This window comes from Gracilinanus agilis, chromosome 2, assembly GCF_016433145.1.
Source record: "Gracilinanus agilis isolate LMUSP501 chromosome 2, AgileGrace, whole genome shotgun sequence".
Classification (NCBI taxonomy): domain Eukaryota; kingdom Metazoa; phylum Chordata; class Mammalia; order Didelphimorphia; family Didelphidae; genus Gracilinanus; species Gracilinanus agilis.
The window spans coordinates 306,849,602-306,860,711 of NC_058131.1; the positions used below are offsets into that span (position 1 = coordinate 306,849,602).

Consider the following 11,110-nt stretch of genomic DNA (forward strand, 5'->3'; position numbering starts at 1 on the left):
AACCTTTATTTATTTATTTTATAAATATTATTATTAGGAAAATAATTATTTTCATTGAAATAATTTTTTATTTTATCTTAGAAGTAATAAGGAGAAGTTTTTTCAACTTGAACACTTTCCCATATAGTCAACCTTATTTGCAATCTCACTATATTATATATTTTGATTTTGCTCCCTCTTGCTGAATTTGAGTTCTTTCACCAACATCAACCTCAAAATAGCCAGTTTTCCCATCTTCTTGTCTTCTATTTGGACCAACTGGGCAGTGTTTTGAGAGCGGTTCCCAAAATAAATGTGTTGCGTTGACTTTTTTTAAGCATTCAGAAAGGTGGTTAGGTGGAATTCTGTGAAATTTTATTTGGCTTCAGGGTTCATTCTCATCCCTGTTTGTCCAAGAAAGAACCTGAAGGTTGGATTGAGGACTTCTATTCAAAATAGATGGCATAAAGCTCCTCAGTTCCCTGACAAGGGTGCAATAATTGCATGATATTCTGAATGTTCCCTACAAGTATCCACTAAATTGTAGACATCAATCCTGCCCAAGCAGATCCTGTATTTCAAGTTATATACTTACCTCTAAACCCCCCCTCCCCAATTCTACTGGAGATATGCTATTTTGTAAGCAAGGGGCTGAGTCATTTTTGATATTGTTGGCAAGTGGACCTAGAATTTAAATTTTTATAACTTCACCCTGCCCCAGGGGAAAAAAAAGATGCTGGCTCTGAGACTTTCTTTAACATTCGTATGTCAATATGCACATGTATAGCCTTGCTCTTTCTTATCATTTTGTATACACATTTATTTTTATATACATGATCACACCTCTTCTCCCTTCCAAAGCCACTGAGATATCTTTTTTCTCTATTGCTTTCTCCCTTCTCTTTACTCCCCTCCCCAAGATAGAAATCACAGCTTCCGACTTCCTGCTAAAGAAGCCAGGACTCCCCTTGGAGACCATCCATGTCATTCTTAGATTGCCTGGCGGGGGTCCCGGCAAAGCATGGAGTATGAGCCTCCCTCTGGGTCAAGTGTACTTCCTCCAGAGTCTGGCTTCATCCCCCGCGGGCCAGAGAGGGAGTCATTTGGTCCAGAAATCAGACGTGGCTATAGCTGACTGCCACTGCTGAGCCACCTGGCTGGCTAATGCATTTTAACATGGGAAGGCAAAAGATGTTTAAATGTGTTTGGTAATTCAGTGATAGCACAAAAAAAAAAAAAAAAGGAAACTTAGGTGAAAGAGAGACAAGAAAATAGTACTGAGAGATAAGACTTGGTTTCTTTAGCTTTTAAATCCACCTTCTCTACAAGTTATGCTTTTAGAAGAGAATTTTTTTCCCCTTCCTGTATGGATTCAGTTTTCTCTCCTAGACGAGAGAGGTGGCAGAGAGAACTATTAAGGACAATTATGCAGACCAGCATTGAGCCTTTGTGTTTAACAAACAGCTTTGAGTTCTAATTTTCTGCAAAACACATACTGCAGGTACCATTTGTACTCATTACTGTATATTGGAAAAGTTATTAAAAATGCTTAAACTTGGTGAGACTTCCTATGGCACCTTCCCTGGATTTTAATTGGTTTTTATCTAGTTCTATAAAAGAGCTCTTTAAACCAAATCAAAGCCCTTTACTTTGGATATCTTGCCAATGGGAGGACAGAGACAGTCCGCTGCATCTTATAAGTAATATTTTTTTTAGCAACTCAAATGTGAGTGTTCTCAGCAATCAATTAAGATTCCAGCGCAAGATAATTTATATTTCTTTTGATGGACTGAGTTTTAAAATGACACCACAACAATGTTTTGGAACACAAGGGTTAAATCTTAATCTCAGAGGTTTGCAAAGCTGCTAGTCGCAGTCTCCTTAAAATTTAATATACCTCGTTAATGCTTACTTGCAAACACTGAAGGATTTTTATGATTATAATCATGTGTTACAGCACCTAGTACTGTTTCTAAGCAGCATACTAATCAGCTTAATGAGATATTACTGCACTTTTTGTTGACTAAAGCAAAATCCCTTTTATTGTTCTAAAGCTTGTCCTTTACTTATTTTTTCCCAAAAACATTATCTTGTTTTATTGTATGCCAGTAAATATCATGCCATCATTGGGTGGGTTTTTTTGGTCAAATCATAAAACTTCCATTTTCATCTTAGAATGGGGAATGTGTTCGATGTAGTGAATGGAACCAAAAGTTATAAGTGGGATTCAATTTGGGTTTTGAAGAAAAGAAGAGAAACGTAAAGAAAAGAAAAGTTGGGAAAAAAAAAGAAAAAAGAAAGGAAAAGAAGAGTATTTGATAGATTTGTCTTGAACTTAGACTCATGCAAACAGGTGCAGATACGATAAAGTATGCTGACAAAGGGATGTGGAGGGGGAACAAGGGATGAAAGGAAAGAGGAGAGGAAGAAATGTAGCCTCTTGATTTGTTATTAGGTATTGAAAGTGGTAAAACATTAATAATTAAAATATGAATGAATAATTGCAGTCTGTAAATAGGAAATACAACGAAGAAGATCTGCCGCTAAAACAAATTGGATGAGCAACACCATATTGCATAATTGGCATTTAATAATTCATTTTTTTATTATTGTTTTTTTGACCATAATTCCTTAGTATTATTATGTGTAGGTAAAGCCTAAAATGCAAATTGTCTGCCAACTGATACTTTTGATTCATTATTCTTAACTACCATTGCCCACATCTAAATGGTCTTTTTTTTTTTTTTCCTCTCCCTGCAGGGATGGAGGAAGCTAGTTTGTGCCTTGGAGTTTCTTCAGCTGTCCCAGAGGCTGAGGCCCATCTTAACAGCACGATCCTTAATGGTCAGTATTCAATGAGCCAGAAGCTGCACCAGATAACATCTCAGCTCAGCCATGCTTTCCCAGAGCTCCAGACAAGGCCTAACTCTGAAGAGAAGGCCTCCACACCCCTAGAGGAGAAGAGCCACGTGTCCATGGGAGGCCAGCCAATTGGCAGCCAGATGGCCCTTTTGGCCAATCAGCTCAACCGCGATGTGGACACCAGCCTGAACGGAAGGGTGGACCTGCAGCAGTTCCTGAATGGCCAGAACCTCGGCATCATGTCCCAGATGAGTGACATTGAGGACGATGCGAGGAAGAATCGGAAATACCCCTGCCCCCTGTGTGGGAAGCGATTCCGGTTCAATAGCATCCTTTCCCTCCACATGCGCACACACACCGGCGAGAAGCCCTTCAAGTGTCCCTACTGCGACCACCGGGCAGCCCAAAAGGGGAACCTGAAGATACACCTGAGGACCCATAAGCTTGGAAACCTGGGCAAAGGCCGTGGGAGAGTCCGGGAGGAGAATCGACTGCTTCACGAACTTGAGGAAAGAGCTATCCTGAGGGACAAACAGATGAAGAGCAGTCTCCTCCAGCCTCGACCCGACGTGAAGCCTCTGCCGCACTCCCAGCAGCCCCCTCTGGCCAATTGTAACCTGGCTTTGCCCGTGAACCACAGCGTCCCTGACATCTCCAATCCGGTGCCCTCGCCAAAGCCAGCCAACGTCCAAGAAGACATGGTGGTTCCCACAGCGGGTTTCCGTTGCACGTTTTGTAAGGGGAAGTTCAAGAAACGTGAGGAATTGGACCGTCACATCCGGATCCTTCACAAGCCCTACAAGTGCACCCTGTGTGACTTTGCAGCCTCCCAAGAGGAGGAACTGATCAGCCACGTGGAGAAGGCTCATATCACTGCCGAATCGGCCCAAGGACAGGGCTCCAATGGAAGTGGAGAACAGTCGGCCAATGAATTCCGTTGCGAAGTGTGTGGCCAGGTGTTCAGTCAGGCATGGTTTCTCAAGGGCCACATGAGAAAGCACAAGGATTCTTTCGAGCACTGCTGTCAGATCTGTGGGAGGCGCTTCAAGGAACCCTGGTTCCTTAAGAACCACATGAAGGTTCACCTCAACAAGCTTTCTGTCAAGAACAAGTCTCCTAATGACCCTGAGGTCCCTGTTCCCATGGGAGGCATGTCCCAGGAGGCCCATGCCAACCTGTACTCTCGATACCTCTCCTGTTTGCAGAGTGGCTTCATGCCCCCAGACAAGTCTAGCCTGAGTGAACCTAATCAACTCTACAGCAAGGGAGATTTGCCTATGAAGGAGAAGGAGGTTCTGGGGAAGCTGCTGTCTCCCATCTCGGGCATGGGCCACAGCCTTGGCGAAGGGGACAAACATTCCCTCTTGGGTTGCCTCAACCTGGTGCCGCCACTAAAGTCCAGCTGCATAGAACGGTTGCAGGCAGCTGCCAAAGCAGCCGAGATGGACCCTGTGAATAGCTATCAGGCCTGGCAGCTCATGGCAAGAGGGATGGCCATGGAACATGGCTTCTTGTCTAAAGAGCAGCAGATACAGCGCAACCATGAAGACACTTTGGCAAACGCCGGAGTTCTGTTTGATAAGGAGAAACGGGAGTATGTGTTAGTAGGAACAGATGGCTCCAAGCAGAAAATGCCTGCTGATTTGGTTCACAGCACTAAAATGGGCAATCAAAGAGACCTGCCAAATAAACTAGACCCTTTAGAAGGCAGTAGAGATTTTTTGTCACATGGTCTCAACCAGGGACTTGATTACAACATGCAAAGTCATGGAAACATGAAGGAGAAGCCCACTGAGTGCCCAGACTGTGGCCGAGTGTTCCGAACCTACCACCAAGTTGTCGTCCACTCCCGAGTCCACAAGCGGGACAGGAAAGCTGAAGAAGAGGTCCTCCAAGGGTGCCTGGAGGAGCGAAGGGGTTCTGGCAGTGACCAGGAATCCCAGTCGGTGAGCCGGTCCACTACACCAGGCTCATCCAATATTACAGAGGAGAGTGGGGTCGGTGGGGGCCTTTCTCAGACCGGAAGTGCTCAGGAAGACAGCCCACACCCTTCATCACCGTCTTCCTCAGGTAGGTGGGCTTCCATTTGGAGGGGGAAAAAAGCATCCCTCAATAGAAAGCCCTAGAGTTAGAAGCATTTCTCAAATTTTGCTTATCAATGTCTCATCATGATCTCTAGACCTTTCAGAATGGAAAATACATATGATTTCTTTCATTGTCTTGTGTCATCTTTGGTGATTTTTAAAGACCGGTCCTCTGGCTCCTCCCTCACTCTCTTTTATGCCTTAAAGAAGTTTTTTTTTTTTTTATCTTATTTACTATCCTTCATTTAGGAATGGAGAGCACTGTTCATTTGAAACATTAGAAAGTCCCTTTCTCCTTTTTGCCATTGACTTTCCTCACCTCTGTCCTGTTTTCACCTGTGAAAGATCTCCGAGAACCTTTCCCATGAGATTCTAGAATAAAGATCTTTCAGGATTCTTGCTTAGACTATCCATAGCTGGAGCTGGATGAGAGGGGGCTTTACTAACTTTTCTCCTAATGATGCGCTTTTTTTTTTCAATTATTTGCTCAACTCTCCCAAATGGACCATCTTTCAAGTGTTGAAACAACTCTCTCTCCATTGTAATTTTCTTTATCTAGATTCATATCTATGAAGCAATGGAAAGTGTTCACAGGATCTTTTCAAATCCCTTCTCTGTCACAATTATAAAAATGGAAGGGTTGGGCTAGATAACTCCATGGTCCCTTCTCTCTCTAAATCCAGGAACCATCTCTTTGAGAGATTCTGTCATATGTAGCGTATTACTTTTCACTGAGCCCTTTTGTATTCTGGGAACCTATCAAAGGCAAACATATAGACTCATATCTTAAATTGTATCTCATCTCACATTCACTTTTGATGTAGGCTATGAAACAACAACCCTTTCCCCACCAAAAATATTTTCTCATAAATGTCTACTAGGTATTGAACTTTCTCATCCATTTTTGCAAAAAGTCCTAGCCTATGAAAGCTCATATCATGGCAGGTAAGATTTCTGGCTTCGTCCCTATTTCCAAAGCCACTTGCTAATGGATAGCAAATGGAATGCTCTATCTCTAGCCCTTCATAAGGAAAGCACCTCGCTAATACTGTAATCATTCTGCAAGCCTAACAACAGAGGAAATCATGCCATAACAAATACTCTGTTACTAATGGCAACATTGATTTCTGCAATCAGCCATTAAGTCTAGAAAATGAAAGACAGTTTGAGGTACCTTAAGGCATTACATTGCCCACTGTTAAAGATCTGGTAGCAGGCTGTCGAGGTTAATTCTTTTTAGTCACCCCCATCCCTACCCCGTTTCGATAAATATTTTAGTATTGGAGGCAATTCACTGTTACACTTATTAAGTATATGCCAGTTTAGTTTGTTGTTATTGTCATGCTTCAGCATACCCTACTTTGAGGACAAAATTAATATAAAAATAAAGCGTTAGTTTGCTGGCTTATTACAAACCAGTAAAGAACTCTTAAGACACATAAATCTGTGCTCCACATTCCACAGATTCCTATAGTACTTAATGCTGTTGTTTAAATACCCATGAAACACACTGTCTACTCTAGGAGCCATAGCCTTGTTGGCGATTTATTACTGGTGAGACACATTAGAAAATTCTAAATAGGAGCACGAGTACCACGTAGGGGCTAATTTCATAGTATGGAGAGTGATTAAAATTGTTTTTAGTGACTGGAAAGTGCTAAGATAAAAGGGATTAGTTTCCGCTTTTCACGGCCTGATACTAAAAGTACTTTATAAAACTTTGCTGTTTTCAGGGACTGAAGGGAAAGATCCATAACCCCGCATCAAACAGTGGGCATGCCTTTCTTTGGGCTCAGAGGGAAGGGTTCTCCTGCCAGGTAGTTCGGTGCCGATAATATTGGGTTGGAGAAACCTGGGGAGTAGAACTAGAGAGCGAGTCCTGGCATTCTGAGATTTGGAGAAGGGCCTTGATATATGACATCAATTGAATTAAAGAATTCCTTGAAAATGGAAAATCCAGCTGAAAACTAAAAAATGTTATCTGTTCAGCCCAATACCAAATGCTCAGTTTTGTAAATGATACATCTACCCTGTCTTCCTCACCTTCTGGCCAAGTGATAGCCAGTGCTATTTTCCCATCTCCATCATTTTTTTAAAATTTCCAAATACATATTGTGTTGAAGGAATCTGCTCTCACTTCTCCAGTTCTATGGGTGTTCTGACTCCAAGACAGTATCTGTCCGAGAGGAAGAAACCAATCAAACAAAAAAACTATAGTTGGAGTTATCCACAAACTTTTTATTCTCACCTTGGAATCAGTATATCAAATGTGCCTATTGATTGATTCCTTTCTGATTGACCTTTAAAAAAAGTTTTTCCTCTTTAAAAGACATCTATTTCAGATTCATGAATAATCTAGAAATGAATGCAAAAACAACAACAATTATATCCTTGATGTACTTCAAATCAAAAGTCTAGGGCATTAAGCTTTTCTTGGGCTAAAAACACTCAACTAAGCCTGGCAAGCCAATTTATTTAAAAACAGAAACAAAAAACAAATGTGATTTGGCATAAGTGATATTAAACTAGATATATCTTTCAATGTAGCACAGTTGGCATTTTGCCATTACCTGTTATAGAGAAACCTGCGAGGTGAAAACCAAAGTCTTTGGACCTGTAAGTAAGAATGCAATACTTATTGAGGCTTTTATTAAGAAATTACTACAAAACGGAGGGTTTTACAAATTTCTCAGACAGCGTAACAATGTCTCAAAACTTCATTTGCATCACTTGATTCTCTTTTTTGTTGAAAACTGGGTCAGTAGGGCCTGAGAAACTATTTTTTTCAGATCTCAACCAATGAATTCTTCTTTATAAATCGCTGCTCTTAACATGATAGTAGTTCTGAATTCATCATAAAAAAACCTTTTTACAGAGAGCCTCTTAGAACAGATCTCCAGAAGAAGGCTTACAATGAGTGGCAGAGAAGTCTTTTGTTATCTGATGTAATTCTTTGCAAAGGAGGATTGGGAACCGAGTGGCTGTTTAAAAATGTCTTGCTCAGGCTGAGAAGAAGAAAGGGTCAAGTTTGCAATCAAACAGTTATTGCCGAGATGTGTGACTGTCACTGGCTAGGCTAATGTGGTATGCAGCTGTTTGTTATGTGAGTAAAAGAATGTTTGAATCAGTGAACATGTGAAAATGACTCCGCTGAACCAGAAAATGTATTTGTTCTCTAGCTCTCCAGACTGCTGAGAACTAAGCTTAAGATCAACTGCTAAAACTAGGACCTTTGACAAATTGAGAGGTCATATTTTCTAACAGAAAATGGACAGAACTAGACGACACCCAGATTGCTTCCCTGTCCCTTTCTTTTTGTTTTTATCATTTTTTTTGTTTATTTGACTTCCCAATAATTCCACACAAAAGTGGATGTCATTCCTGCCTCCTCAGGCAATACAAAGGAAAACTATTGGGAAGCAGGAAAGTCAGAAGTACACTTTTCCCTCCCTGACATGTAGAAAACAGTACATATGTTTTTGTCTGATGCTGGTTGTGGTTGCCTGATTGCATGAAAACCCCCTGATGGAATTAATCTCTGCATCATTCTCCTAAAAACATATCAAAGCAGGCGTCCCAGCCTATCTTATTTCTGGCTCGAAAAAAAAGAAAAAGAAAAAGAAAAAGTTTGTATTCTTCAGATTTTGCTTCGGAAATAGCACACAGAATAATTAAAACTTAATGTAGTAAGAAACGATACTGTTCATTATATCCAACAGGGTAGTTACCTTCTGCATTTTCCCATAATTTTGGTGTGGGGATAATTGAAGTCTTGATGGTGGGAAGGGGGTAATTGAATGCATTGACCCTCCAGTTCATTAAATAAAGTAGGCCAAGTTACATGATCAATGGAAATCAGGGGAGGCAAAGAAGAAATAAAATATTGTTAACCTTCATTACTTCTTGTTTAGTATTTAGAGGTGGGCAAGAATCATTTGACCAGCTGGCTTGAAACCCTTGTGATACCTCTTTTTGTTTGTGGAATTTTCCTTAACAATGAGTTTCAGACCACATTTGGGCCCAAAGGACAGAACAAATCAGAAGCTTTTGTACAGGACATCAGTGCATATATATAAGCTAGATAGTGATAGGATAGTTTTTTTCTTTCTTTCTTGCCTTTTTTCCTTCTTCCCTCTTTTTTCTCTCCCCTCCCCCAGTTAGTTTTGTGATAGCCATCGCCTGCTCCAAGCAAACAAAACAGGCCAAAAAAAAATTAAGTCTGAGGATTAAGATCTTCATTTTTTTTTGCTTGTGCATTCCAATTGTTCTTAAAATATTTGGCAATGTCAATTAGTAACTGAGCAGAGTTAGCTGATGAACACAATTTTCCAGTAGACTGAGCACCCTATTGTTGTCGAGCTAACAGCAGATTTCTGAGGTCATTATCATTCGCTGGTAGCTTGGCCCAGCTGCTTCATGCTGCAAAAGCCAAACTTTATACTGGAGCTGGGGGATGGCGTGCAGCAACAGGGGGCTAGGGAGGGAGAAGCGGGAAGTTGGCTGGAAAGCTGAAGAAAGTCATTATCGGCATCAGAAACAGAAAGTAAAAGTTTCTTGTGCATTCCAGGAAAACTTGCTTACTCCTGGCCCTCCCAAGCCCTTTTCCACCTGGAGGCCTGGATGCATCTTCTTGACAAGGGTCGGAAGGCACTACTAGCCTAAACAACGGGGATAAAAATAAGAAAAGTGAGATAGTCCTTGCTTTCTAGGAGCTCGATCTAATTGGGGTAGACAACACATAAAAGAAAGCCCAGTTGCCAGACAGATGGAAGGGCCCAGAAATCCTAAAGGGCATAGCAGCAGGGCGGATGGCAAAGTCCAGGGATTTTAGGTTTCATCAGTAGGTCAGATGGCAGTGCCAGGGGTCTGCGAAGCATAGAGATAGGGTAGATAATAAGGCCTAGAAGAACTTAAGGAACAATTACAAAGCAGATGGTAAGGGTGATATTTCATCTCATTGGAAAGAACAGACTTGGTGACTCCCATTTCCCAGGCTTTGTGAGCCATCAAGTAGCCTGCATGTTTTGGGACTAAGGAGAGCCATGGAAAAGGCAAAGAAAGAAGGTGGGGAAGGGAAGGAAAGGCTCCCAGAGTTGACTTTCCTGTTCACCTGGCCATTCCAAAGAGGGAAAAAAACAACAACAACAAAAAAAAAACAACAACTTTTTTTTTTCCTTTTTTGGTTGGGGAAGGGACATTCTACTTTTTAAAGTTTTCTTACTTTACCTGCAATTTCATTGATACAGAAGAAATTCCCTCTTTCAGGGCAGATGAACACTTACTCTGAAACTAATAGTCTTAAGGAGTTGCCTTGGGGCAGGTTAAGTGACTTGCTCTGGGTTACAGAGCCAACATGTGTAGAGACAAGAGTTGAGCTCCCATCTTCCTGAATCAGATGTTAGCTTTCTATCCATGGCTGTCTCTAGTTTTTACCCACCTATCTCCAAGTCTATAATCCTTTGATCATGAACACATCTCTATGTCTGCTTAATAGTTAAAATGGTAATCTTGGGGATTAGAAACAGTGAATACTGTTTAGATTGGCAAAATATCCTTTCGAGAAGATAAACAGAAATTTATAATAAAAACAATATTTAATGTAGAAGGGTCCCCTCCATCCTTCACACACCCCCCCCCTTTTATTTTTTTCCCCTCCTTATTTGGGCTCTGGTTCAGTGTGATGAGAAGTTGTACTTTTTAAAGCTCAGCTGTTATAACTGAGCACCATATGCACCTTCAAACCCTGATATGGAATATTGTACATGCTGCTCCTTGTTTGTAGGAGGTTTACAGAAGCTTGAGTTGTGTGTATTAAAGCTGTGTACATCTAGACATTTGCAAAAGCATTTCCAGAAGAGCTGCTGTGGGTGCAGACCTCTGCTAATAACCTGGCAGGGGCTCAGCATTAGATTCTCAGAGAATTCTGGCCAGTGCCAAGGCCTAAGGAAAGGTCAGAGGTCAAAGTGGAGGGACCTGTCCCTTTTCTCCCCTACATCCATTGTGGGCTTCTTCCAGGCCAGCCAACTTAAACTATTTTGAGTTTGAAGTCATTCTCAGATTCCTTCCTTTTGGGTTCTTCCCTCTGTCCCTTCTTCCCTCCTTCACTTCCTCCCTTCCTCCCTCCCTCTTTCTTCCTTCCTTCCTTCCTTCCTTCCTTCTTCCGTCCTTCCTTCCTTCCTTCCTTC

The 11,110-nt window shown here is 41.5% G+C and overlaps 1 protein-coding gene across 1 annotated transcript in view; it reads left to right on the forward strand.

The window, feature by feature from the left end:
* Positions 1–2,741: 2,741 nt before the first annotated feature.
* The window catches only part of ZNF536 (zinc finger protein 536), a 336,509-nt gene continuing 328,140 nt past the window's right edge, over positions 2,742–11,110 (forward strand). Inside the window, exon 1 of the mRNA XM_044661438.1 lies at positions 2,742–4,911. Coding sequence (XP_044517373.1) covers positions 2,742–4,911 — 2,170 coding nt within the window. The remainder of the gene's footprint in view (positions 4,912–11,110) is intronic.